Here is a 21,886-nt window from a genome sequence, read left to right as displayed (position 1 = left end):
AAAAATTTGATCGCTCAGCATTGACAATGAGACCGCGACCCTAATGATTGGGTTAGCTGACAACTAGAGCTTGTGTAATGAAGGAAGAGAGCGTACCAAAGCAGTCATTTGAGATTAATGGGGGGCGAAGAGAATGTATGTCTCATCTCGTCCACAACCATAAAAATCACCACCAGCTAGGAAGTGATTCTTAGGCTCCTTTTCAACTGAGTGGTGAATACATCACATTCGATACTTAGTACTAGTAGATGCCATACATATATCTTTGAATTAGCCCAACATTCAAGTCCATGATTACAACGGAGTATGACCGCCTTCTTCTTGAAGTCCAGATACATGTTGAACTATAACCTTTCTTAGGACTATTTCAAAATTCTTTTTAAGATAGACAAGATAGACAAGATAGACAGATAGACAATGGACAGTACAATAGGAAATGGTTTCTCTCTTCAATCTATTCACTCACTTAGATCAAATAGGACAGACAAAGCAAGCCTGTGAGTAACTGCTAGAGAAGAGGAAGATGGGAACTAGATATTTATTCTTGATAATGATGGTAGTAATAGTGTTACTAAAAACATGTTTTCCTTTCTATATGTCTGAGTCTCTATATACTCCTGCCTTCGTGTTCTTCAGAGACGCTGTCCTCATTACGGAGTCCAATTTGGCGGCGATGACCTGAAAGGCAGCCAGGGTCCTGTTGTCCTGCGCTTAGGGGGGAGTGGGTGTTCAGCCTCAGCTGCTCGCAGTTAGCCCCTAGTAACCTCGTGAATAGTCACCGAGACTTTTAATAGCCAGCAAATTTATACTCTATGATATTGGATAAATTCAGCCGTCGTTGCTGTAAGGCTTGTAATCAACGGTGATGGCTTAGCTGTGCACTGCCCCTCCTACTGATTCCCAACGATCTTCTGCGCTGAGCCGTGGCGGCGCCTTCCAATTTCCACTGTTGTCAGACAGCTCAGCCTACCTCACCAACTTTGCGAAGATAACTAATATAACTGAACATATTTCCCGCTCCTCCATTTCTGTTACTCTCTTTTTTTTAGATACCCAGAATTTCACACCTTTCTGTATCGAGTGAAATACACGATGTCTGACCCTTATAACAACCACCAATATAACCAGTACGGGGGAGCCCCGCAGCACGGGCCTGGTCAGCCAAGCGGCGGATATTATGACAGCCATCAAAACTACAATCATCCTCCCGCACAAGGCCAGTATGGACAGCCTCAGCAACAAGGTTATTATCCACCTGCGGTAAGCACTATTCTTGTTGCGTGGGAGCGATTGTTTTCTTGGACGTTTCGCATCAGGAACAATGAAGATCTTGACTTTCGGGGCTAATGTTTCTCGTCGCAACAGCCCTCTTATGATCCTCAACACCAACCCTCCCATTATTCCGGTCCTCCTCCATCATATGGCCAACAAGGCTACGCGCCTTCGTATGGCGCGCAGCATCCACAGGGCGGATACCCAGGTGATCAAGGCTATGGACATGGCGGCCCCATGAACTACCCACCACACGACCGTGGCCACTCGCCGTATCCTCCACAGGACCAGCAACATTCTCAGCAAGGCGCAAGTGCGTCATACTACGGTGGTCAGCCGGAACAATCTCATCAATCGATGGGCACGCCCGTTCCTGCGGGACAAGAGGGCGAAAGAGGCTTAGGTTCGACTCTTATCGGAGGCGCCGCCGGCGGAATACTAGGTCGGAAATTCGGCGGAGGATTGCTTAGCACAGCGGGAGGCGCACTGGTAGGCGCCGCGGGGATGAATATGGCCACTAAGATGTAAGTCGAGTGCTCTGGAAGGGTTCGATAGATGCTGATGAGCCATCTTAACAGGCACAAGAAGCACAAGAAGGAGAAGAAAAAGAAGCACCACAAGCACCACAAGCGTGGCTCGAGTTCTAGCTCCTCTAGCTCCAGCTCCAGCTCTTCTAGCAATTAGTTGACTGAGTCATATCAGGGGCACTCTCACGCACTTCTCTCTTTTCTTTTCTTTTTTCTTCTGCTATCTTTAGCTACACATGTAGTCATGACAGTCACAATGATACTCAGATACCCTGTTGCGCTCCATGAGTATAGAAAAATCCAAGCTGGCCATTTTTCTTAGTATCCACGACACTTGCTGCATTCTTACCCTTGGACAGTCCTAGAAACTACTGTAAGACTATCCATAGCAAGCGCATATTCCGCCCTAATGCTTTGATTCAACTTCGAAGAATTGCACCACAGCTTCCCCTGTCGCCTGGAGTGATGACATCAAAACAAAGTTGGGAAACTCCCAGCATCGCCACACTGGGATCTGGACGGGACCGAATCGGTCCCGCATTGGCAACTACAGGCGCACTCTGGTGGAACGATAGATGGCCATCCTATCAACGATCTAGACGAGCGACGTCAATGGCTTTGTTGGCAGTAAATCGAGAAAGGTTCTAGAAGGTTAGTCTCGACGCTCCAATAGAACCAAGACAGGTGGCGAATTTGTGGTAAAATTCTAGTGAACTGGCGGAGACTAGGCTGACAACTACAACAATCTAATGTGGGCGTGAACACCTATCGTCGATGATTCAAGAGTAGTTTTGAACTTAAGAGGTGTATCTGGGGTTTGGGGGTGTAGGGTTACTGAACACAGACGTAAGAATGTGATGGGAGTAGTGGCGATAAGCAGGACACTAAAGTGACATGGGTGGTGTAGACAGTCTATTTCTTGTACACCAAGGCCTAACAACTATCTGATAGAATCGACAAATGACAAAATTTCGATGCCGAAGAATATGCGATATATCCGGAATTTGACCCAAATACCAAAACGCAATAAAAAGGTTAACTTCGGAAAAGAGAGCGGACAACTCCGTCTGCCTGAAATGCAAGGGCGGAATCCGGCGAGAACGGGAAAAGGAGAAAAAAAGAAAGTTTTCTGAAAAATTCAACCAGGAAAAGATGATGACGGAGACGAGATTACCCCCTGTTAAAAGATTTTGAAAATAACATTGATTGATTGATAGACTACTGCAATCGATTGCAAAGAACAATGTGAGGTTTAAGGTTTTTGACCCACCGAGTATTTCGCGGGGGATAAGGCAGGGTCAAGGATGGGAATATGGAGAATACAGATTAGCGATAACGAAAGCATGCTCGACTCTCGTCCTCGAGACCAAAAAAAAAAGAACCAAATTAGAAGAAAAATCGCTCATAAGTATAGCAATGATGAGTTGATATTGGAAAGATTTCATTTGCTAGTGTCAGCGATGAATATGAGTTATTTGCAATACGACTGTGCGTCCTGAACAAGACAAAAGACCACGTAAACCAACCTATATGTACTCACAACCAGCCTGATAAATTGTTCCTATGTGCCAGATTGAGCGGTGAGATTAATATTGGTTCGTCTTCCAGCCAGAAAAATGGCGGTGATGCTCATCCATGCCTCCTGTAAGCCATCGTTTCAGCCGGCGGTGATTGAACAAGTAAGCTACAGAGGAATGGCGCTTGAACCCCGGAGTATCCTTGAACAGGTACTTCTTGTTTTTCTCTCCTTATACGGAGCACTCTTCGCTTGTAATCTCGGGTGTAAATTGACTTTGTGCCTACATTCAGGGAGAAACAATCAATTTCTGCTCATCTGAATTTTTTGGCTATCTTTTACGCCATGGATATTCAGCCCAGGCAATAGTCGGTAATAATAAGTTAATCAGGCAGACACAGTACTAGAAGACGGATGAAATCGTCGACCTAGTACTTATTGCTCCTAGATAGTCCAAATAGCTTCCTTCTCTATCTTCGACAGGAGCATAATAAATTCACTCCTCAAGTATCATACTGTACCATCATCATATTGTCGAAGTATAGGCCTGGTCGGCAACACAATATCGATGAATCAAGAGTCCCTAACACTAAAAATAATCTTGATTGTTTGTTGACCTCCCCCTGGTAGATTTCCACATGCTTTAGATTCCCAAGGCCGAGCCTGAAGTCAGAACCCGCTGCGCCACTGAGTCGGATAGAAGGGTCTTTGTGGCGACTGAAATAGCACCAGCAAGCATCTGCAGCCCCCCCCAACACTTCCACGGAGACTAGTGGACTGCAGCGGACTATCTATGTAGAAACTAGAATTTAGAGTAATTAGTACTCTTGCATGTCAGGGACTAGAACTTTAGCCCGTCAAGCGCTGGTGATTATCGAGGGGTACACGGTGACCTTTAACAATCTTGTTGCAGTTACACTGTTAGTAGGTGGGTACGTAGGCTACATCGAAGACCATATTCTCTTCGCAAACGAATACTAGGCGTTGTATCAGTGATGTTGAAAACACATTTGACTATCCGTACTCCATGGTTGATTGTGTCAGTCCCGGGGAATAGTCGCTGCCATCAGCCTTGTGAGCTCAATGTAACTCAACAGAGGTTGAAAGGGCAACGGGCGGTTTTCTCAGTCATCAAGCTGTGATTGGTTGGAACATCCTCCATTTTCTGTTTCATTATTCAAAGTCGCCTCCGAAGGCCAAGTTTCAGTCCAATCTTATCGCTCCTCCTGATAGAGTACCGAAAAGATATCGAAATTTTCTTGGGGTATAACACAGAATCTCAACGAAGGTCTTTCCATCGGATCAGTGGTAAAGTATCTAGCGTATCAACTGAACAACAGAAACACGGGTTGTTCGACGAATTTGGCCAGAGAACCAGCGTAAGAACCCCAGAGAGGAAAAAGTAAAAGTCCATTTTATCGCCCATTCCATGAACATTCAACCTTGCCAGTTGCCATCATGGAGGGGTGCTGGCCAATCAGCAGCCACTGGATTCGCCCAAACCAGACACGGACCCTATCGGGTTGGTTGCTTCGACAGCCATCGTCACTAGTCCGGACTCGGCACTAGCGCGGGACAAACGATGAAAATTTTTTTATCTTTGCTAAATTTTTTTTCCTTGCTGTGTTGGAGGGTTGGGCGGCAAAAAGAGAAAAAAAAAAAAAAAAAAAAAAAAACGAGGCCACAAACCGATAAATATCATCCCTCCCCATCCTCCTCTTCCCCCTCTCTTCCTTTCTCCCCTCCTATCCTCCCTCTCATCCTTTCTTCTTCACAAGAGGTCTGGTCCTCTCTTTACTTCTCATTTCCTTTTTGTCTTCTGTATAGACAAAAGCATAGATTTTATCTCGGCCTTTCTAGAGCGTGTTTTGCGTCGTCTTACTCTCGCAAGACGCATTTCTCGTGGCCCGCCACCTCTTTGATTGAGATACCCTAATAGAACGCTTTTTGCACGTTCTTACTTCATTTCCTCTTCACCTCTTAATTCTTTTTCTCGTCTTTTACGAATTCAGTCAAAATGCCCGCTGTCGATGTTTCTTCAGTTCCTGCCGTCTCTGGCAAGGAGACCGCCCAGGCCGTCGCTGTCCTCGAGGACTTGATCAAGAACCTCAACATCTCGACAAGCCAGGATGAGGTCAACGCTGCCACCGATAACCTCGCCCACTACTTCAGCGGTCCTATCCCTGAGCAGACTCTGCCCATCAAGTACGTTGAACCCACCCAAAATGGAATCTTTTGGGCCTGTTTGCTAACTGTGCGAACTTATAGGGCCGTTGAGACCTTCCAGAAGCAGCTCTCCAACAAGAAGGATGCTACCGCTCGTGAGCGTGCTTGCGAGGCCATCCGCGCTATCGCCGCTCACCAGACCATCGCCCCCGGTGTCGAGCCTCACCTTGTCACTCTCCTTGGTCCCGTTCTCGCCGCTTCCGGTGACAAGATGGTCCCTGTTCAGAAGGCCGCTGCGGCCGCTGCCGTTGCCATCGTCCAGGGTATTAACGGTAACGCTGTCAAGGCCGTTCTGCCCGTCATCACCGAGTCTCTGCAGAACGCGCAGAAGTGGCAGGAGAAGATGTGTGCTCTGGACTGCATCAACTCGCTCATCGAGTCTGCTCCCGCTCAGCTCTCCTTCCGTGTGCCCGATCTGATCCCGGTCGTATCCGAGGCCATGTGGGACACCAAGGCCGACATCAAGAAGGCCGCCTACTCCACCATGGAGAAGGTTTGCGGTCTCATCGTCAACAAGGATATTGAGCGCTTCATTCCCGAGCTCATCAAGTGTATCGCTAAGCCTGAGAACGTCCCCGAGACTGTTCACTTGCTCGGTGCCACTACTTTCGTTTCCGATGTCACTGGTCCTACCCTCGCTATCATGGTCCCCCTACTTGACCGTGGTCTTGTTGAGCGTGAAACCGCCATCAAGCGTAAGACCGCCGTCATCGTCGACAACATGTGTAAGCTCGTGGACGACCCTCAGATTGTCGCTCCCTTCTTGCCCAAGTTGATGCCTCGTCTCGAGAAGAACTTCGATACTCTGGCCGATCCTGAGGCTCGTGAGAAGACCAAGCAGGCCTTGGATACCCTCATCCGTGTCGGTGATGTCAAGGATGGCAAGATTCCCGAGATTTCCACCGCCGGTGATGTCTCTACCGTCTCCGCTATCCTGAAGGATATCCTTTCCCCCAAGTACAAGGCTCAAATCGAGAAATCTGAGGCTATCATCAACTACGTTGCTGCTATTTCTGGTCAGCTCGTCGATGAGAAGGATGTCGAGGTTGTCAGCTGGACCCAGAACGCTGTTCCTTACATCTCTGCCATTGTTGGTGAGACTGAGGCCAAGACTATTGCTGAGACTCTCCGCAAGCGTGCCTCTCCTGGTGCTGCTGAGGCCGATGCCGTCCTCTCTGATGAGGAGGAGGGTGAGGATCTTTGCAACTGCACCTTCTCCCTGGCTTATGGTGCCAAGATCCTGCTGAACCAGACTTCTCTCCGTCTCAAGCGTGGCCAGCGCTACGGTCTTCTCGGACCCAACGGTACCGGAAAGACCACTCTCATGCGTGCTATCAACAACGAGCAGCTGGAGGGTTTCCCCAAGAAGGATGAGGTCAAGACCGTCTACGTCGAGCACGACCTGGACGCCGCCGATACTGAGCAGACTGTCATTGGCTGGACCATGAAGAAGCTTCGCGAGGTCGGTATCGAGATCCCTCAGGCCGAGGTCGAGTCCAAGCTCGAGGAGTTCGGTTTCCTCCGTGAGCAGTTCGAAGGACCCATCACCTCTCTGTCCGGTGGATGGAAGATGAAGCTGGCTCTTGCCCGTGCTGTGTTCGAGAAGCCCGATATTCTGTTGCTTGACGAGCCTACCAACCATCTGGACGTCAAGAACGTTGCCTGGCTCGAGAATTACCTTTGCACCTCCCCCTGCACTTCCATTATTGTCTCCCACGACAGCAAATTCTTGGATAACGTTATCCAGCACGTCGTCCACTACGAGCGCTTCAAGCTCAAGCGTTACCGTGGTAACCTGAGCGAGTTCGTCAAGAAGGTCCCCAGTGCTCGCTCCTACTACGAGCTCAGCGCCTCCGACATGGAGTTCAAGTTCCCCGAGCCTGGTTTCCTTGAGGGTGTCAAGACCAAGGCCAAGGCCATCATTCGTGTCAGCAACATGACCTTCCAGTACCCCAACACTCCTCGCCCTCAGCTTACCGACATCACCTTCCAAATCTCCCTTGGTTCCCGTATTGCCGTCATCGGTCCCAACGGTGCCGGTAAATCCACCCTGGTCAACGTCTTGACCGGTGAGCTTATCCCCACCACCGGTGACGTCTACCAGCACGAGAACATCCGTATCGCCTACATCAAGCAGCACGCTTTCGCCCACATCGATAACCACCTGGACAAGACTCCCTCCGAGTACATTCAGTGGCGTTTCCAGACCGGTGAGGACCGTGAGACCATGGACCGTGCCAACAAGATCGTCACCGAGGAGGACGAGAAGGCCATGGACAAAATCTACAAGATCGAGGGTACCTTCCGTCGTGTCATCGGTATCCACTCTCGTCGCAAGTTCAAGAACAGCTACGAGTACGAGTGTTCGTTCGCTCTTGGTGACAACATCGGCATGAAGAGTGAGAAGTGGGTTCCCATGATGAGCACCGACAACGCCTGGATTCCTCGTAGCGAGATCATGCAGTCCCACGCCAAGATGGTTGCCGAGGTTGATCAGAAGGAGGCCCTCGCCAGCGGTCAGTTCCGCCCTCTGGTCCGTAAGGAGATTGAGATTCACTGCGCCAACTTCGGTCTGGATGCTGAGCTTGTCTCTCACTCCCGTATGCGCGGTCTGTCCGGTGGTCAGCGTGTCAAGGTCGTCCTCGCCGCTTGCTCGTGGCAGCGTCCCCACGTCATCGTCCTGGACGAGCCCACCAACTATCTCGACCGTGACTCCCTTGGTGCTCTCTCCAAGGCTCTCAAGTCTTTCGAGGGTGGTGTTGTCATCATCACTCACTCCCGTGAGTTCACTGAGAACCTGACCGAGGAAGTCTGGGCTGTCATGGACGGCAAGATGACTCCCTCCGGCCACAACTGGGTTCAGGGTCAGGGTTCCGGTCCTCGTCTCCAGGACAAGGAGGGTCCCGAGGAAGTGACTGATGCGTATGGCAACAAGACTGTGGTTGAGAAGAAGAAGAAGCTCACTTCTTCTGAACTCAGAAAGAAGAAGAAAGAGAGGTTAGCCAGAAAGAAACGGGGAGAAGAGGTTTTCTCTGACGAAGATGACTTTTAAGAGGAAGCAGGAAACGGAGGGGAGGAAAAGTCAATTCATAATGGGTTTTCGATATCATTGCTGGCTGGCTACAAGTCTGTTGTGTTTATAGACGTTATGATAGTATGAAGTATGAATTTCATTACAATTTTTGAAGTGTGAATCTCATTTCAATCATTTTAATTGTTGAACGCAAAGATGAAGCTATTCAAAATGCATATCTGGAGCGGAGGACAGGCAACGGATTACTTAATCTCCACTTTGGTTGAGTCCTGCACCCCCATCTTACCGAATTCGGTTAGTCTATCTTATCAGGGCTGCTGACAGTCAAGGCATAGGGATCGTAAGCCAGCTCGTATTTCATAAACGATAATCCAATATGTGCTCATGAACCTGCAAAGCATAAAACATAATGTTGGAGTGTAGGTATCAATTCCAAGTCATAGACTGAACCCCTCAACTTTCACGGCTGCTCTACTGCTAAGGTCTTATTGTGAGAGCACTTGGGGGATGCTCTAGATAGAGTGGCAGTAGCATGTATGCCTCCTTTGGTGAAATAATCGCACATGTTTGAGATGCTCTCACCTCGGCAGGCGACGATATGTCTGTTTGTCACCATCGCATTTTTGCATTTTGCTACGTACATGCTTCGCTGCTCGCGGCACTTACGTTGTCTATCTACTCTTCTTCGAAGCTGAGTTTCTCAGTCAGTATCTTGATCTGCGGAGCACGATTGAGATGAAAGGTTGACAGTTACAACGCTTTGTTGCTACAATAACGCGGATGACATATGGAGAATGCTTCAAATATGGAAGGCGCTGAAGAAGTGATAGAGAAGTCCGAGAAACAGTAACAGCTCAGAAGAACACCCTCAGGCAGCGCGTCTGCTTCGCGTCAGCGTTGACTTCACCTAGCCTACTATATCCTTTTCCCGACTCCTCGCCGTGTTTCATCACCATCAGGATCTGCATGGATAGTTATTATTTACCATGATCATCATCTACTCATCCCACATGTCAACATCTCTCATCCTGAAAATCACAATCTGGCCTAATCTTGGATTTGTATTACATGGCTGGTCTTGATGAAGAGGGATTGGCACATGAGCTCATGTCTCACAATGAGTTGCCAGTGTGCCTTGGCCCTCAGTCAAACCACTCCAGAGTCCCTACCATCAAGAATGTCAGGCTACATACGAGAGCATCCCCAACGGCAAAACCGCTGTCTTCACGAAGAGGGTGCTATAAGGACTACTCTCCAATTCTATATTACCAAGAGCCGGATTCATGCCTTAATGGCTCGGTAAACTGAAGTCTATTAGGATTATAAAGGAGCATGGCTACCTCCTTTTTACTATTCATATGGTGGAATCTGGATGGCAATTCTCAAGGGAATCGTACTGTTCAAAGTAAGGCTCTATTTTAAGAACGCCATCTCTGCTGAACTTACCAGGTCCAATCCAGAAAATACCCTATGAAATAGAAATGAACTACAAGCTGCGAAGAAACACCTCAGAGAAACAAACATGCGATCGAGGGTCAAGGATGGCCCGCGTATGCTGCGGAAGAACCGACCCAGGCCCAGCAAAGAAATGCTGTTCTGCAATGATAGCACCTTGGTCACAAAGTACTGTACTATCGACTGTCAAATCCTCACGCGCAGAACCGGCGTTTCTCCACACCGAAAGGGGAATGGTAGGAATGATGGAAGTTCTCCATGATGGTCTTCAAGTTAAATCTTACCACGGCATATTCCGAGCAGATCTGCCAATGATTTGCTAAACAAATGCAGAAGGGAGTTAATGTTCAGTTAGCAGCTCAAAATTTCTTCCTCTTGCTTGACAACTGAAGAGTCAATCGCCTTTCAACATCAAAGCTACAGTCTTACAGCGGCTTTGGTGTCGAAAGCTTTGCATTAGGGGAATATGGAAACTATTTGGCGAGACTCAAGAATCAGAAGGGGGAACGGAAGGGCCATCGGGCAGAACGAGGAAAACCGCTCCCACTTTCGGCGCAAGAGCTCCACGAGACGAAGTCAGTGGCCGACTTGAAACAATAGAAAGGAGGAAAGAGACGGCTATCAGACGGAACGAGAGGGTCTCTCCCAACTCCAGCGCAGAAGCTCCGTGGAAAGGAGTCACCGGCCGACATAAAGAAATTGATGACAAAAGTGAAGGGAGTACCGAGCAGAAAGGAATGAACTTGAGAGAAAGTTAGATGAGGTGGATCATAAAATCGCCGATGTTGACAAAAAGACCTCGAAAGCGTTCAGGAAATTCCTTATCTGGGCAAGCAGAATAGGTCAAAGACCTACGATCTTCCAGACTCAGATGAGGAGCGCTGGGGTCAGGAGGAGGCACCCTCCTGACGCCAGCACAGAAGCTCCGCAAAGCAGAGCTAATCGCTGACATCAAGCTGTGGGAGAGGAGAGAAAAGGGCACGGGCATAGGGCAGAAGTAGATGAAATACAGTCAAAGATGAATGATGTCAATATAAAGTTGCTGAGGCTGACACGAAGATATCCAAAGCATTAAAATAACTGGCTGACCTGGGCAAATAATGTTGTTTTTCAAAGCATGGTATTCTCTTCTATGTTGAACATTGTATGTACAATGGGCTTTGGGACTGCTTCATATTCTCTCTCTTTTCCATGATGTTAAAGTGCATGTAAACCAGTACAGGCACTGTCTCCTTGGAGCGCAGCTCCTACAGCATAGCAGCCGCATAGAAGGCGAGCTGAAGGGGTATGAATACTTCTTCTACTACTACTACTACTACACATAGAAAAGGTCAAAGACCTTGAGCAATACGAAGCAGACAACATGAGTGCCTGCGGTAAGGGAAAGTAAATAATCTTCATGAAACCGAATCCATCGTGGTTGATGCCTAGCCAGAGTGCAGGTAGATTAACACGAATATCACATTAGACCATACCATGTCAGCAAATCTGATTAATATAAGCAAATACCACCCAAGCATCAAACTCATCAGTCATCGCCAGATATATCGCTGTTCACGCCTTGTGTGAAGCCGTTGCCTTCTCAAGATCTTCATCGATGACTCCCCGTTCAGCAGTCGCAGCCGCCAAGTCCGAGTCATGCGCGGCATCAAACTGGCGGCCCAATTTCTCCGGACCGAGAAAGGTCACGATGATGACATACGCGTAGACACACCCCATGAAGATGCAAATCACTTTACCGTACTGGTAGCGGTGCTTGACCTTGTCCGTCGGCGGCAGCGGGAACCGCTCCCCAATTGTCGACTCGATGGTAGAGCTCGCAGACGAGACCAGATTACCGAGCTGATAGGCAGTGCCAACGGCGAAGGTGCGGATAGGACCGGGCGAAAGCTCCATTAGATGGATCGGGACCACACCCCATGCGCCCTGCACGCAGAACTGCTGGAAGAACGCGGCCGCCATGACGGACTTATCGGAGATGAAGGTGTAGGGGTAGAGTAGGGCGCCGCCGACGATGCTGATGGCGATGACGGAGAAGCGGCGGCCGAAGATCTGACTGGCCCAGCCGCAGAGGGTGCCACCGGAGAGGGCACCGAGGTTCGCGATGACCTGGGTGACGGTGACGGCGTTGGGGGAGAAGCGGAACTGGTTCTGGAGCATGGTGGGGTAGAGGTCTTGGGAGCCGTGGGACTATGGAGCCTTGTTAGAGGGATCGGACTGGGCAGGGGGCGGGATATGAGACTCACCATGAAGTTGAATCCGGCCATGAGCAGGACGAGATAGATCAGAAGCAGCCAGTGGCGCTTCAGCGCGATCTTGCCCTCTGAGAGGAACGACGAGGCCACGCCGCCGCGGGTTTCGGCGCGGATGGCCTGGCGCTGGCGGAAGGCTTGAGTCTCAGGCAGACAGAGCCGGAAGAGAATGATTAGAACGGGAGGACAGGCACCGAACCAGTAGAATGGCCTCCAGCCGTGCGGGGTCGTGTCGACTAGAGCGCGTGCAAGCGCCGTGGCTAGCAGGTATCCAAAGGCGTAGCCCTGCTGCAGCAGGCCGGAGACGATACCGCGTGCCTCCATGGGACAATCCTCGAGGGCGGTAGCCGCTGCATTGCCGTATAGGCCGCCCATGGCGATTCCGAACAGAGCACGGCAGGCGCTGGACACGTATCGTTAGCGATGTTTTAGTTGGAGTACCGAGGAGCTTACAGGAATTGGTTGTATGTCTGGCAGAAACCCGTGCCGAGTTCCAGAACAATGAAGAGGAGGTTATTCACGATGAACGGCCATTTGCGACCCCAGCGATCGGACGCGATGCCAAATGTGATGGCGCCGATGGACCGGAGCATCAGAACTAGGGTGATGCCCCAGGTAATGTCGGAGATGGATTTGTCGAATGTTTCCGCCAGGCCGGAGGTGGTGAGGGAGACGGTAAAGAAATCAAAGGCGTCCCATGTCCAACCGCAAAAAGCGACCTGAATCGTTAGCCTTGAGGTTTTAGCATTCTTGATGGAAACGAACCAAGAAGAAGAGCCACTGCTCTTTGTTTAGCATTGCAAGCGCTTTGAATGGGTTGGGAGCTGGGTTCATCGGAGGTACCAGCGTTGAGACTCGAGTAACAAGATATCTTCCAGGACTCATGCGATGGCTGTCCTCCACACTCGTAGTGGAGGACTCATCGTAAGGTTGAGCCATTTTGAGAGTGCTGACCGAAGTCAGATTCAACGATATGTGAGATTACAGTAAGATGGAGTGTTGAAAATGGCGAAAAAGTAGAGTAGGAAGCAGATTGTTTGATTTCCCGAACAGCAAGGGGGGGGGATGACTGGTTTAAATTGACACCCGAGATGATAACGGAGTCAGCTCGGTTGATCAGACATAAGCGAAAAATGACCCCTCCGTCCGAGATGAATTATCTGCGTAGTACACTAGATAGTGAAACAGGTAGACTAACCGTGAACACAGCGCCGATCGCCTATGCTGAGAGAGACTAAGCAGGATTAAGCGTCGACGGTGGGAAGCTCTGGCTGATCCATGGACGAACCGATGGAAGCTTTAGGTAGCACTCGGGGCGCCTGAATCGCCCTAAGTCAAGTTTCTTCCTAAGGTAGTTCTTAGCACGGAGTAGATGGAGCCGTCTTGACTCCTTGCATACTACGCCGTTGACAGAGTTCTAGATTCTATCTGGAATCATCGGGATGTGTGTTCAGCTTAGGTTGCTGCCTGCGATGAACCGGACTCTTTCGCATTACAAGGGCTTGATAATTTCTCTTCCATGAGCCGTCAAAAGTATTGAATGAAAGAATGATGCCTGTACGACCCCCGCCAAGCCCTACTCCAGATTGGCCAAGCATCTCCACATTCTGGGGATGTACACTGTCGACGGAGCACAGTTGACGCAGTCACACGCCGTAGATAATGATATCGAATCAGACTTCATATTGCGCAGCACTAGCAAGAGTTCTATATCGCCCATAAACCGAGTTTCTACAGAATTCCCGGTCATCGGCCCTTTTATCAGCTCACTGCTACCTATTACCTAAGGACCGGAGAAGAGCAACGAGGTTACAACTAACAAGCGAAAATCTTTTCGACCCCACAACCCGCGTCCAAACGCACCAAGCTACGGGCTTTTTGCATAACTGGGAACAGACCGGTCACCTGGTTGAATCCCCCAAGCCACTCGCCGTGTGATTCGTCTCGAAGCAAACCTTTGAGTTGACACCAATCATCGAGGAGGTAATGATCGTCTCTGTCCCCAGAACAACACGCGAGGATGGCTCAGATCGGGATCGATTACCGACTGAGGCTGGCAAAATTTTAGCATCCATTTATTATTTCAGAAAAATTCAGATGTCCGCCTGAGCCCTACAGTCTGCACAGACTGAGAAATAATCCCGCATCGTGCGGGGTGTGAATGTGGGGATGCTTGGACTTCATTCCGGGGAAGTCCTCCCTTCTGCATCGACATGGCGATAACCTCTGGTGTACAGAATAATATAATGTTTTATCTTTAAGAAACTACGTAGATAGTGAAGTATATATCAATCTTATTGATCATGATGACACTCAACAACTGTTGGATATTTTGTTGAGTTTGCAATGTCGGTGTTGAATTTTAGACTCGCGTTAGGCTTGCCTAGACATGTCTTGGTCTCTTGACCCTCTTGGCCAAAAGCTTCTATCGACACACTCACAGATAATGATTTTAACAATGTCAAATCTTCATTCAATGCGATTTATTGATGAATAATAACTGTGGGAGAGTTGACAAAATAGTACAGACACCTTATTCAAGGCTGCCATGGAACTCTCAATGGGAAATCGGGCTCTGCAACAATCAAACGACTGACGCGTGTATTGAAGAACCACATGGTTCGAGGCTTTGGGGCTTAGTATTCGATTTGAAGCCAGTCAGCAGCGCCGTCACAGTGATCGTTACATAATGGAAAGTATGCTGCGAAAGTAAGAGACTTCCGGACGACAAATATAAGAGCGATTCCGGTATTCCTCTATCCCTGGAAACGATCGTTCAAAGTGGTATAACCTACTGACACTGTCTCAGTTCAAACAGTGCAATTTCCGCCGCTCAATGACTGCACCCCATGTCCTTCGAACCGCGCACGATGGGCATGGCTAGGACTAGTTGATCATGAGCCCAGTGTGACAACTACATCCGCGAGTGGGAGCGGGAGCCGAAAATTCTCAATAGTGCCCCTTTACATGCATCATCGCAACAATTTTTGAGTACCAGTAATATTTGACCAACTCTTTACACCCTCAGCCACGGCTTGCGCTTAGGTCTGAGAGGGAGTTATGCCCAAACGACATGCTAGGTTATTGGGAATACAGCACCTGAATTGTTATCTTGCTCCCAAGCTGTTCAACATATGTTCTTCTACTATGATAAACCAAGCATGAACGCGGTACGATCAGAGAGGATCCAGTCCTGGTGATGCCAAGTATGGATATGATTCAGCGACAGGAACGTACCAAGATGCTCGATTACTGTCTACTTGTTGGGTGTTCCGCTCTGACAGTATCAAAGGAGAAAGGTATATCACAATCTTCTAACTAGTACAGGGTCACCTTCTAAAAGCAGCTATCTGTGGGCGGGTCTGGTCGCCAGCAAGCCAAGGTACTGTTAACACAGCTGATAGACTACTTCATATTCTCATGCAGATCCATCAGGCAACATCACCCCATTAAGGAATGAAAGTGTCACCGTCGCTGCCTGGGCAAAACATCCCACTTTGGAAGAAACATGGTAGAATTCACATTGATAACCTAACCTGATAGTACTCCAGTCAGGCCTTCTGTAAAGAAGAATAATCTCCGGTAGAATGGCTTGCCTTTACTCCATATCGAAGCCAAGACCATGCCAGAGGATCTTCATCGAGAGATGGCTTCTGAAATTCCATCAGCGAGACCATCCAATACGTGTTGTGTCTTCTCTTCAGAGACCGATCCTTCATGACAGTCCTTCGACCAATCCTCTATTCAACATCCTGTGGTACTAGTTAGCATGCGTCGGATACTTCAGTCTGGACAAAACTATAGGAAAATGGAAGCTTGTCAGAATCTGCTTAATATGCAGTAATATCACTCCAGCCACGACTTGGAAGATGACCGAATCATAGTAGAAAGTTTTCTTCATCATCCTTTACTTAAAATTGACCAGCAGGAAATCAATACCTACGTTCTTGCTTCAGACCAACTCAGGGTACGGATGCTGCTTCCGAGGAGAATTGATTTGAGGACGAAAAATGAGGAGAGTGGGAGATGTCGGTTTTTCAATACCAAGGCTGAACTCCGCACTCTGTGTTGGTGCCTGGATGTCGCTGAGCTACTGGTTGGATAGTACCTTGGTATCTATTGACTCCTGGGGATAGATACACTGGTCACGGTGATATGATGTGTTACAGTGCAGTGACATGAGCTCATGAAGAAGGTGTTCTCATGAAATTCTATATACGCAACACACGATAATTCGGGTAAGTCGTTGTATACAATCCGACATTTGAGCCTATAGAATAGAAGTTTTGTAGATAGAACCCGGAGTAGGTAGCTATGAGTTGTTATTTCTCTGCGGATCATTCTGATTGGATCTCAATTGTTGGGCAAGGCTTGGGATGGCGTGCTGTAAGTAGGTAGTAGTAGTAGTAGTAGTAGTAGTAGTAGTAGTAGTAGTAGTAGTCTAAGAGCTCCTGAGGATGATTGTAACTCCATTACTACGGGCAATGACTCCTTTCCTAGTAGATAGTTGGCTGGGACTCTGTAGACTGTGCGATCGAACCTGGGAACATGCTTTTTGGTGTTGCATTTGTGTCTGCAAGCTTGAGTAACTAATGACGTCGCCCGCTCAACTTTTATCTGTGAAGGGTTGACTACTTCTACTCCGTAGTCTGTCTATACAGCATCACATGGACCCCTTACTCAACCTAGGTCTTGATCCCTATTTTGCTTCTCTGCGACAATTCATCATTGCTACAATCACTTTACTACGCTCGAGAAAGGCCTAATAATCTTTCGTGGAGATAAGAGTCGTGCCGAGTGCATCCGCCAAGCCCGTTCCGTCTCCGGCTACCCAGCAGGAAGAAGAAAAAAAAAGCACGATCCAGACAAATCAACGCCCCGTTTTATTGGATTATCAGGTAGATTGGATCTCACGGTGCCTGCGGGAGGAACAAGCTACCTGAAGGAAAGGCAAGGCTGGGAAGAATCAGGTTCAGGACTCCAGGTACGTCTAACCTCTCTCTCTTCCCTTGCTCTTCTTCGCCTTGATTTCATTTCATCTCATCTCATCTCATCTCTACCTGCCTCTCTCTCTCTCTCCTCTCCCTCCTTATCATCCCATCCGGTCTACTCCCCGCGTTCCCCGGTCAAGGGTCTGTCGCTCTTTTGCGTTCTGCACCAAAAGGGGATTAATCGAAAAAAAAAAAAAAATTTAGGAGATACGGTGACAAAAGAAAAGAAAAAGAAAACACAAAAAAAAAAAAAGGCTAGACTGCAAAACCAGCCACCTAATCGGTCTTCACCCTTACACTCGTTCGATTGCGCAGTTCCTGCTCTCCTTCCAATCAACTTGTCCCAATTGCTCCTTTTCGCATTCTTGAGCTCATCCCTTACCGCTGTCGCGGTAAACCCACCCAACCCACGGCCTCCAAACTGCGATCCGCCCTTCCACCCAGAAAGCTTCGATCGGTTCCTGCGTGCTGGATGAGTACGAGTATCTCCACCTCCAATGCACAGACGCTTGTCTGGCTCGCCTGTCGAGGACGACGCTGAAGACTCGTCTCCGGTCTCTCGAACTCCGACGGAATCAGCAGCACATACCCCTAATAATGCCTTCGAGACGTCCGAAAAGTCGCGCTCCCAGATAGCGAAGAGAGGCACCAGCTTCGATCTCCGACGAGACAACGGCGCCTCAACCCCTCGTTCTAGGAACTCCAGCCTGTGGAGGACCCCGTCTGCCTCGACGACAACGACGACACCAACCATGGCCGTCACATCCGCCGATACAAAACCTCCCTCCTCCTCCCTCCTCATGCCATTGGCCTCGCAACGACTCCCGATGGGGGGCTCCCCTGAGAGCTTTCGGCTTCGATCCTCCCGACTCCGCAGCCCGTGGTCCTGCTCGGTCCTGACGGCCATCACCACTCTTGTGGCATCGATATTTCTCTTTTTCATCGTCCGCTCCTTTTCCTCTCGTCAGATCGGCGGAGATGGCTGTGGGATACCCGTGATGAGCCCAACGTTTCTTCGCATGGTAGGCTTCGATACGGAACACACGCGCTTCGCGAGCAAATACAACCTCTACCTTTACCGTGAGGAGGGTGTTGATCCGTACAATCAGGAGAATCTCGGGGTAAGATCGGTTTTCGAATCCGTCATCGTCTATTCGCTGAATCCCAATTTCTCTAGTTGAATGGAGCCCCTGTGCTCTTCCTTCCCGGAAACGCCGGTAGCTACCGACAAGTCCGATCCCTTGCCGCCGAAGCCTCGAGACACTATCACGATGTCGTCCGTCATGATCAAGAGCGTGTCAAAGCCGGAACTCGAAGCTTGGATTTCTTCATGATCGATTTCAACGAGGATATGGCCGCGTTCCATGGTCAGACGCTCCTTGACCAGGCGGAATACGTGAACGAGGCTGTCGCATATATCCTCTCCCTTTATCATGATCCGAAGCGATCGCGACGGGATCCCCAACTTCCGGATCCCAGCTCGGTCATCCTCGTCGGGCACTCCATGGGTGGCATCGTCGCCCGTACCGCCTTGACAATGGCCAATTACCAGGCTAATTCGGTGAACACGATCGTCACGATGTCCGCTCCCCATGCGAAACCGCCCGTCTCGTTTGAATCGGATATTGTTCATACCTACAAGCAGATCAATGACTACTGGCGGGAAGCATACTCGCAGACTTGGGCCAACAACAACCCTCTATGGCATGTGACCCTCATCTCCATCGCAGGAGGCTCGCGCGACACCGTCGTACCATCCGACTACGCCAGTATTTCATCCCTTGTCCCAGAAACGCACGGCTTCACCGTGTTCACCTCGACCATCCCCGATGTCTGGATCGGGATGGACCACCTTTCCATTACATGGTGTGATCAATTCCGCAAAACAATCATCAAATCGCTTTTCGATATTGTCGATGTTCGCCGTGCAAGCCAAACCAAGCCCAGGGCCGAGCGGATGAGGATATTCAAAAAATGGTACCTCACCGGGTTGGAATCTGTCGCCGAAAGAACGCTTCCACAAAAAGGTCTGTTTGTTAGCTGCTCCTTAACCCTATCCGTTGCCACCTTTCTGATCGTCACCGTCACAGAACCCAACACTCTCTTGACCTTAGAAGATAAAGCCAACTCAATAATGTCCCAAGGTCAACGACTTATCCTTCGCGAGCTGGGCCACCGCACAGGGCCCAAGGTTCATCTCTTGCCGATTCCGCCCCAGGGAGTCTCAGGAAAGAAGTTCACTTTCCTGACGGATCAAAAGCTGGACAAAACTGGAGAACACGGCAACTTGGAGGTCCTCTTTTGCAGCGTCTTCCCTCTGCAGAATGGCAAATTCGCATCGGTATTCACCATGAATCTGGACTTTTCTGGAGGCAACACAGGCTCAACTCGCCTCGCCTGTAAGAACGCCGCTGAAGACAGTATTCACCTTCCGGCCTCGACCCCAGCATCAAAGGATCCCTTCGATCGGGTACAACCTTTCTCATACTTACAGTACGATCTGGAGGATCTCGCAGAGCACCAGTTCGTTGCCGTCGTCGACAAGGCCAATACTCCCACAACAGGCTGGGTTCTGGCCGAATTTTCAGATAGCTCAGACGCTGTGATTCGGGCCCGTGGCGGCCTGGGTGGTTTGCTGAGTACGGGCTTGAAGATGAGACTTCCTGCAAACCGTCCAATGGTCACTGAAGTAAAGATCCCGGCGTTGCATTCCAGTTTGCTGGATTATAAGCTTCACATCGTCCGGCACCACCACGGCAACAAACAGGAACTCTTCGCTCCTCTGCTGCGACAATCCATTCTCGACCCGCATGAGTCGAAATTCTTCGTCAATGTGGAAAAGGTAAACGTGAACCTTCATGGACTGGCACCCTTCATGCCTCCACCACTCCGCGAGCAAGCAGCTCTGGGCGGCGTCTCCTTCCAACTATGGACTGATCCGAGCTGTGGTTCTACCGTCGACATCTCCCTCAAGGTGGACATCGTCGGCAGTTTGGGTGAGCTTGTGATGCGTTATCGCACTATTTTTGCCGCATTCCCCGTGCTCGTTGTCGCCCTCGTTCTCCGCAAACAATTCCAGGTGTATGACGAGACTGGCTATTTCATTACGTTCGCCGAAGGTCTGGACAGCGCGCTGCGGTCATCCTTGCCAATTCTTCTACTTGCCATGTCTTTGCTGGCATCTTCATTCGCGACATCCACACGACTTCCACCCAGCGATGATCCGTTTCGTTGGCGAGCGAATGCCACGGAGTCTCCAATCGATTTCACAAGGAATGACCTTCTCCTGGGTTCGCAGGACGCATTCTTCTGGTTCTTAGTACCTGTCTTCGGCTTCATCAGTGTTGGTATCTGCGTCATCCTCAACTACCTCGCACTTGTCCTTCTTTCAGTCATCTCCTTCCTGTACGGATATCTGAAGAGCAAATCGGGCTACATCAAACGCAATGAGAAGGGGTAAGTCGTGGAACGTCTGCATATCCGGCTAATGACTAACTTGACCAGAACTCCGATCTTTAGTGCTCCTACACCGAGGCGGCGGATGATCAATACGGCCATCCTCTTGGTTCTTGTATCCACGATCGTTCCCTACCAATTCGCCTATATGGTGGCATGTATCGTGCAGCTTGCAACATGTGTGCGAGCTCAATGGCATGCGAGAGAAACTGTATGATACTTGTTTGTTAGTTTTGCAACTCGTACTAACAACATAAGCAGAGAACCACCGCGCATTACAATTTCTCCAACTATGCGCACTCGATATTCCTTCTCATGCTTTGGATTCTACCGATTAATATTCTGGTTCTCTTAGTCTGGGCTCACAACCTTGTTGTCCACTGGTTCATGCCATTTTCGTCACACCATAATGTCTTGTCGATAATGCCTTTTATCCTTCTCGTGGAGACGATGACCAGCGGGACCATGATTCCGCGAGTCACCACTCGGTATGTGATGTTTTTTCCACTGCTCCAGTCCGATTACTGACCACGTCAAAGTCTAAAACATGTCACATCCATGATCCTCTTCATCATGGCGATCTATTCGGCAGTCTACGGTGTATCATACGCCTACCTCCTCCACCATCTCGCTAATTTCCTCGCCGCCTGGCTCGTGATCATCTACTTCTTCAGCAGCGGCTTCTCCTTCCGACGATTATGGCGAATCCTCGAAGGCGACGACGTCGGACACAGTATATCTGAGCTCGGCGGAGGCCATCAGAAGAAGAAGCCATGAACAAAACCATCGCGCGCAATCTGAAACGTCAACATTTATGTCCCCTTATCTAATTCTCCTTCTCCTGTTTTATTTTTGTCATCTGAATTTAATTGAGGAACCATCGCGCATACCGGAGTTGATTTTATGTGGTTTTGGGAGCGGAATTCTGATTTTTCTTTCTTTTTCTTTGCCCACTTTCTCATCTGCTGGTGGGAACCCTTGACTGTACAGAGATATCCATACTTTTGAGTCCCTCGCCGCACATTTGCCTAGTCCCGTGCTCATCATCTCTATACTTGGGATGTCCTGCGGAGTGCTTGATCTCAACATCCTCCTCCCCTTCAACTCCGTGTCCTCGTTGCCTGTTGATCATATACAAGAGCTGTATGTATGGTCTA

At 49.3% G+C, this 21,886-nt stretch overlaps 5 protein-coding genes across 5 annotated transcripts, besides 8 other annotated features; 4 read left to right on the top strand and 1 right to left on the bottom strand.

Moving 5' to 3' along the window:
- Positions 1 to 382: 382 nt before the first annotated feature.
- Positions 383 to 418: a microsatellite.
- Positions 419 to 1,092: 674 nt separating this feature from the next.
- ACLA_007270 (putative glutamine-serine rich protein MS8) lies at positions 1,093 to 1,956 on the top strand (the record flags this gene model as incomplete). Its single annotated transcript, XM_001273393.1, has 3 exons — positions 1,093 to 1,260; positions 1,366 to 1,796; positions 1,851 to 1,956. 3 exons carry the CDS (start codon positions 1,093 to 1,095, stop codon positions 1,954 to 1,956), a joined length of 705 nt encoding a protein of 234 aa, XP_001273394.1.
- Positions 1,957 to 4,958: 3,002 nt separating this feature from the next.
- Positions 4,959 to 4,991: a microsatellite.
- Positions 4,968 to 4,991: a microsatellite.
- A 341-nt stretch (positions 4,992 to 5,332) lies between these two features.
- On the top strand, positions 5,333 to 8,593 carry ACLA_007260 (putative translation elongation factor eEF-3; the record flags this gene model as incomplete). Its single annotated transcript, XM_001273392.1, has 2 exons — positions 5,333 to 5,520; positions 5,584 to 8,593. 2 exons carry the CDS (start codon positions 5,333 to 5,335, stop codon positions 8,591 to 8,593), a joined length of 3,198 nt encoding a protein of 1,065 aa, XP_001273393.1.
- Positions 8,594 to 11,584: 2,991 nt separating this feature from the next.
- ACLA_007250 (sugar transporter family protein) lies at positions 11,585 to 13,221 on the bottom strand (the record flags this gene model as incomplete). The annotated part of the gene is made up of 4 exons (XM_001273391.1): positions 11,585 to 12,220; positions 12,277 to 12,685; positions 12,736 to 13,001; positions 13,048 to 13,221. 4 exons carry the CDS (start codon positions 13,219 to 13,221, stop codon positions 11,585 to 11,587), a joined length of 1,485 nt encoding a protein of 494 aa, XP_001273392.1.
- A 2,269-nt stretch (positions 13,222 to 15,490) lies between these two features.
- On the top strand, positions 15,491 to 15,797 carry ACLA_007240 (uncharacterized protein; the record flags this gene model as incomplete). Its single annotated transcript, XM_001273390.1, has 2 exons — positions 15,491 to 15,581; positions 15,709 to 15,797. The coding sequence occupies 2 exons, from the start codon at positions 15,491 to 15,493 to the stop codon at positions 15,795 to 15,797; spliced, it is 180 nt and encodes a 59-aa protein (XP_001273391.1).
- An 875-nt stretch (positions 15,798 to 16,672) lies between these two features.
- Positions 16,673 to 16,723: a microsatellite.
- Positions 16,677 to 16,723: a microsatellite.
- A 586-nt stretch (positions 16,724 to 17,309) lies between these two features.
- Positions 17,310 to 17,339: a microsatellite.
- Positions 17,340 to 17,370: a microsatellite.
- A 120-nt stretch (positions 17,371 to 17,490) lies between these two features.
- Positions 17,491 to 17,526: a microsatellite.
- Positions 17,527 to 17,770: 244 nt separating this feature from the next.
- Positions 17,771 to 21,506, top strand: ACLA_007230 (GPI inositol-deacylase; the record flags this gene model as incomplete). Its single annotated transcript, XM_001273389.1, has 6 exons — positions 17,771 to 18,394; positions 18,451 to 19,300; positions 19,364 to 20,729; positions 20,778 to 20,940; positions 20,991 to 21,217; positions 21,269 to 21,506. 6 exons carry the CDS (start codon positions 17,771 to 17,773, stop codon positions 21,504 to 21,506), a joined length of 3,468 nt encoding a protein of 1,155 aa, XP_001273390.1.
- Between the last annotated feature and the right edge of the window lie 380 nt (positions 21,507 to 21,886).

The sequence above is a fragment of the Aspergillus clavatus genome, genomic scaffold (assembly GCF_000002715.2).
Source record: "Aspergillus clavatus NRRL 1 1099423829797 genomic scaffold, whole genome shotgun sequence".
In the NCBI taxonomy this organism is placed as follows: Eukaryota; Fungi; Ascomycota; class Eurotiomycetes; order Eurotiales; family Aspergillaceae; genus Aspergillus; species Aspergillus clavatus.
Note: the sequence above shows the minus strand (reverse complement) of the source record. Positions and strands in the feature narration are given on the sequence as shown.